Source organism: Poecilia latipinna, unplaced genomic scaffold, assembly GCF_001443285.1.
Source record: "Poecilia latipinna isolate Pla-1442-1.1 unplaced genomic scaffold, P_latipinna-1.0 Scaffold1741, whole genome shotgun sequence".
NCBI lineage: Eukaryota > Metazoa > Chordata > Actinopteri > Cyprinodontiformes > Poeciliidae > Poecilia > Poecilia latipinna.
In genome coordinates this window covers 58,384-64,147 of record NW_015114357.1, presented here as the reverse complement: position 1 = coordinate 64,147, position 5,764 = coordinate 58,384, and the positions used below count along the sequence as shown (strand labels likewise).

The 5,764-nt window shown below is 38.0% G+C and overlaps 1 protein-coding gene across 1 annotated transcript in view; it reads left to right on the top strand.

The window, feature by feature from the left end:
• The first annotated feature begins 1,043 nt into the window (after positions 1-1,043).
• chmp5a (charged multivesicular body protein 5a) overlaps positions 1,044-5,764 on the top strand; it is an 8,201-nt gene continuing 3,480 nt past the window's right edge. The window contains exons 1-7 of the mRNA XM_015060760.1: positions 1,044-1,112; positions 1,462-1,566; positions 1,652-1,698; positions 2,920-3,013; positions 3,813-3,884; positions 4,804-4,912; positions 5,230-5,345. Of these exons, the coding sequence (XP_014916246.1) occupies positions 1,044-1,112; positions 1,462-1,566; positions 1,652-1,698; positions 2,920-3,013; positions 3,813-3,884; positions 4,804-4,912; positions 5,230-5,345 (612 nt within the window). The remainder of the gene's footprint in view (positions 1,113-1,461; positions 1,567-1,651; positions 1,699-2,919; positions 3,014-3,812; positions 3,885-4,803; positions 4,913-5,229; positions 5,346-5,764) is intronic.

Here is a 5,764-nt window from a genome sequence, read left to right as displayed (position 1 = left end):
CGACTATGTGGCTGCACTCAAAAGGGAGCAGATCATAACACAATGTACATGTGAAACAACTGAATAAGCGCTAAAACTCTTAACGCTTTTTAAATATCATTTGTCAAATATTTTCTCAAGAGAAAAAAGAAATTCACTCTGCAAAGAACACTTCTGAAACCTTTGAGATCTTTGGGATTACTGCAGCTGAGTGGTAGACACCATCACTCGGAAGCAAAGCTTGGGGGCTAAGAGCTGCACCCCTGCAGAGTTTTTCTTTCACTTCAACAATTTCTCAAATCCATGTTTCCTGGAGCAGCTTACAGCCCTATTGGTGCAATGATTATTACAGATTCAGAAACGGAGACATTTAAATCAATCTGTCATTGGGTGAATTGATGAAACTGTCAGCTCCAATCACAAAAGACTACAGCATTTGCTTCATTCTTTTTCCTCCTCTCGGCATACGTCTGTCAAGGTGCATGTGAATTAGCTCTTACATATAGCGGGCTGTGTAACAGATTCTTGTTAGGAATCCGACAAGCCTCACTTTTCAAAGAGAAAACTGTTCCACATGAGGTGCATGCCAAAGAGGTCACTGATTAAAACATACATTGTGAATGTGTTTCTTAGAAGGATGTTTTGTGCTCCAAAAGAGCAGGAAATAAGATTTATGGGTGATTGGCATTAATTGTTTGTTTATAAATGCCTCTTAAATGTCTTTTTAAATCTAGAGCGCAGTTTGCATGTTATGAACTTGATCTTACAATATTAACATTTGCTTTTGTCATGTCAGTCTAAGGACTAACAAAGACTGATGATGGATGATGTCTGTTGGGACAAAAGGGTTTCTCTGAAATCTGCAGTACCTCAGCTCACCGCTGGGCGGCAACATGTAGTCCAGTCTCTCATTGGTCACAATCACCGCACTAACCAATCACGACGTTTTTGCGTGTGGACCGTTATTTCCGGTCGGCTCCAATGCAGGAATCTTTTCCCTTTTGATACTTATTATTTATTTTAAAGAAAACTAAAAACCTCGAGGTAATTGAAGATTTTGAAAAATGAATAGAATATTCGGACGCGGAAAGCCCAAAGCGCCTCCTCCGAACCTGTCGGACTGCATTAGCACTGTGAGTATTGTCAGCATCAGAGATATTGTTGTTTATGACTGCTTTATGTGGCCAACGACGGTGTTACTTAGCTAACACGGCCACAGAAATGCTGTCAATACTGGGCTAATTACCTCACAGGTTACTGTTAATTATTCCCGCTGACATATAACACAAACAAAGCATCTGCTCTTTTACACCCGAACTGGCTGTGTCGGATATGGACGAATGGATGTGTTTGATAGCCTCAATTATTTGAAAAGCCTGTACATCACTGTTACCTCTAATGCACACACACTCACAAAGGCAGGTCATTTTAAACACAGGATGCTGGAAATCATTACCTTCAATTGATCCCATCCTCTTTTAGGTAGATGCCAGGTCAGAGTCCATTGAAAAGAAAATAGGCAGGCTCGATGCCGAGCTGCTGAAGTACAAAGATCAGCTGAAAAAGATGAGAGATGGGCCCTCAAAGGTATGGGAAGGATGTGCTGAAGTTATTCTTCTGAATGAAGGAAAACAAGTCGATTGTTGATGTTTGTATTTAATCCTGAATGCAGAATATGGTGAAGCAGAAGGCCATGAGAGTCCTAAAGCAGAAGAGAATGTGAGTATACTCAGACTGACACATTGGATCTACTTCTCTGATGCAAATGAATATTTACAACAACTTCATTGACTATATTTAAGGTTCTCAAAATGTAGTACCTGTGAATCATAGGATAGTCATAAGAAACTCTTATAATTTGTGAGGTGAAAACAAATTAAAACAAAAAGTGAGTTAGGAACAAGAGCTAGTCGCTGTTTAAAGGTGGGTTTTGACAACAGGAGGCATTATTTTTCCATTTAACCATTTCCAGGTTAAACTATCTGGTTAAAACCAAGTTACTAAGCCAGTTTGCTTCAGAAAAAGGTCCTGGTAGGTAGGTAGTAGTACTCAGGAACTCTAGGATGGAGTTCTGTGGCAGCAGACGGCCTTTAGGATTGGCCAGCTTTTCATCATTTCAACCTTCAGAATTCAGTCATTTCAGCTTAAACTTGTCTACAATTTGTGCTTTTTGTAATCTTGAGTAATGCTCAATTTTAAGTCAGACTGCTTAACCAGTAATCCCCCAAACACACCAAATAAACTGTTTACACGCATGCTGTTCTTTGCACAGATCTCCATATTCTTGTACATATTACATATTTGTACCAAAAAGAAAAACACAATTTCTACACCTGCATCTACAGGGTCTACATTTACTTTTTATTCAAGTGCTAGCACACTGCAATTTCCCCCATCGGAGGGCAATTAAAGGATTGTTTTATTTTATTATATTCCAAACAAATTATTATTATTTTTTAATTCCAAATAGGCATATAATATTATTATATTTTTCCTTAGGGCATGTTGCTCAAGCTTTAAAAATTTAACCAATTTCACATTTATTTATGCAAGTTACCCTCACTGAGATTCACAACCTCAGTTTGAAGAGGCACTTTTTAATAAATCTACACGTCAACTTATATAACACCATCGAGAAGACGAGTAGCAAAAGCAACAACAGACGTCCATTGAACCTCGTCTTTAAATTGCTGTTTAAAATGTTACATTTTCAAAGTGTTGATGTAGGGAGTTTCAGTATTTGAGAAGCTGCTTTTGCTTAAATCTGAATGTGACGGATGAAATGGATAAAAAGTCCGTAGGAGAACAAATTGCGACTGTTTGCGGGATGTAAAACTTGACAAGTAGGATGGTTACAGTACAAGTTTATTTAAATGTGAAAACATGGTCAGGTGATGGATGCAATGTCTGAAACTTTTCTACTGTTTTTTTTTCTCTCAGGTATGAAGGTCAAAGGGAGCAGCTGGCCCAGCAGTCATTCAATATGGAGCAAGCTAACTACACAATCCAGACTTTGAAGGACACAAAAACTACAGTAAGAGACTAAAATCTTGTATATATATATATATCTAAAAAAAAACAAAAAACTATCAGGATTAGGGAAGTCCAGATCTGATATTACATGAAAGGTACAATAAAAAATGAAAATATGGGCCTTGATTACACCTAAAAACATTTAATTACTACTACATTGTGTCTCACTTAACTGTTACCAATGACATAAAAGATCCTATCTCTGGTTTAATTGATCAACAGATAGTCGAACAAATCTTTAAAAGAAAAAAGGAAAAAAAAAATGTTGTCCTGCGCCATAAAGTTTGTGCTCTTGTTTTGGACGTTGTAAAATTTAACAACTGGTGTTTCAGCTGCTTTCTGCTCAGTGTAATTGCTACCTTGGTTATCATCCATGCTGCAGGATCTAAATATATTGGTTTAATTTTCTTTTGATTTTACAAATGTTAGTTTTTCATCTTTTTTTGGCAGCAGTCCTTTGGAAATTGCTCACCAAATTGCTTTAAATCCCATTGTATTTAAAACAAGTTGGGCTAGATTAAGAATTAGAGAAATATTTGGAGGTGATTTCAGTGAATGATAAAATATCAAAGAAGTGGCTCACATTGAAAACATATGAAGACATCAGAAATGAAAGTGTCTTGACAGAGAGTCACCTTTGTGACTTTAAAACACCAGAGCAGAACCTGCGGCTAAATCTTTTGTTCTACAGTCCAACGATCACAGGACACAGATTTGTCTTGACCCGTCTTCTTCTCGACAGGTCCGATTATAGTGGCAGCGACTAAATATACATTCTCCTGCCTGTTTTCTCTCCCCAGGTGGAGGCGATGAAGATCGGTGCAAAGGAAATGAAAAAAGCTTACAAGGATGTCAAGCTTGATCAGATTGATGTATGTTTGGGACACCCTCTTTTTCTCCTGTCCTTTGATTGATTCTGTTACACAGAAGGCTGCCAACTACCAGATGGAACATTATTATCTTTAATACACCAGCAAATATTTTGGGGATTTTTAGGAAGCAGTAATAAGAAAACTAGCAGGCTGGCATGGCTAAATGAACAAGAGGAAGGTCATTTTTACGTTACCACACTAAATTGTGGGTCAGCAAATTGAAAAGGAATGAAGATTTCATTCATTTCATTCAGAGCTTAACCTCTGATTCAAAATGTTTGAAAAATGTACTGTTTAATTTTATGACATTATGGGAAAACAGTGTTGATATGACAAATGAAAATACTTTGTAGGCCCTTGTTTTGCCAGTATATAATTTTACCATCCTGCTCATAAACATAACACAAGCCTGTGTTCACATCTTCACCACAAGTCTGTGTCTTTCTGCCCTACTTTTTTCTCCAAAGTGCTGTGCGCTTTTTAAAGAAAGCAACAGAGTGCTAAGAAACAGAAAACCTAGCTGGCAGAACAGATCCTGCTTGAAACAAGTTATCAGAAAGCAGATGGGAAAACACACAGCTGGAGAGCTCAGCACTTTAAAAAGATGGGAGCAGCGGTCAAAGTGGAAATTATTTTTTACAACTTTATGACTGTCATTTTTTTCTCAGAATGGTTTGAAATTATTCGCAGTACTTCTTTTTACTTCAAAACACAAAAGTGTGTTAAATGTACTTAAGAATTTCAGCAGTACGCAGTGATGCACGGAAAGTGAAGTAAAACTTTAAGAGCAGGTGAAATTTTAATGGACGGGGTGTTGCATTAAAAACAGGGATAGAGCTAATTGGAAGTCGCTTCTGTTTCTCATATAACTTTAACTTATTGTTTGTTTCATGTGAAATGTGTTTCTTCGGACTCGCAGGATTTACAAGACCAGCTGGAAGACATGATGGAGGAAGCCAGTGAGGTGCAGGAGTCCCTGAGCCGCAGCTACTGCACCCCAGACATCGACGAGGAGGATCTCGAAGCAGGTTGGGCGTAAAAACGTTAAAGGTTTTCTTCATATTTTGGGCGAATGGGTGTTTCACAATGACTGATCACAGTTAATGAGATTGAAAGCATCAACAGCAGATTTCTAATTACGTCGCAACAAGCGATGAGAGAAAATAATATCCTGCAAATCAGTCATGTCTGCCGGCCTCACTGACAGCAAAAGAAATGAGGCGCGCTAAGCGGGACAGGCTGCGTTGAAAATGAACCGGTGAAATGAATTGTGAATTGGACTGGAAATGATAATTACGGCTTTCTTAGTTTTCCAAGAATAAGCGTGGATTTGGAACTGTTTCAGAGCTGGACGCCCTGGGGGATGAGCTGCTGCTGGACGATGACACCTCCTATTTGGACGAAGCGTCGGCCGCTCCGTCTATCCCAGAAGGAATTCCCAGCGACAGCAAGACAAACAAGGTAGCGGTCCAGACATCACCGCTACCGGCAGATCCAGTGTGACGTTTAAGCCTCACAGTACAGTATCCTCTCCACTTTTTGAACCTTTCTGCTTTTTTTTTTTTTTATCACATTACAGCCACAAATTTCAATGTTACTTTAATGGATTTTATGTTTTAAACTAACACAAAGTATATGCTAAAGTGGGAGGAAAAAGATGTATGCTTTATATATATTTTTTTTCTAGTAGAAATATGAGTAAGTTTTCCCACAAATCCACACAGTGGTCTGCTTACATTATTTTGTCCAGAAATTATATTTGAGAAAAAAGGATCTCAAGGATATAAATGTAGTAGTTGAGGTGTGTACTCTTTTTTTTTTTTTTTTTTTTTTTTTTTAAATTTTTTCGGTTTGGCAAGTTGTGTTTTTTGGGCATTTTT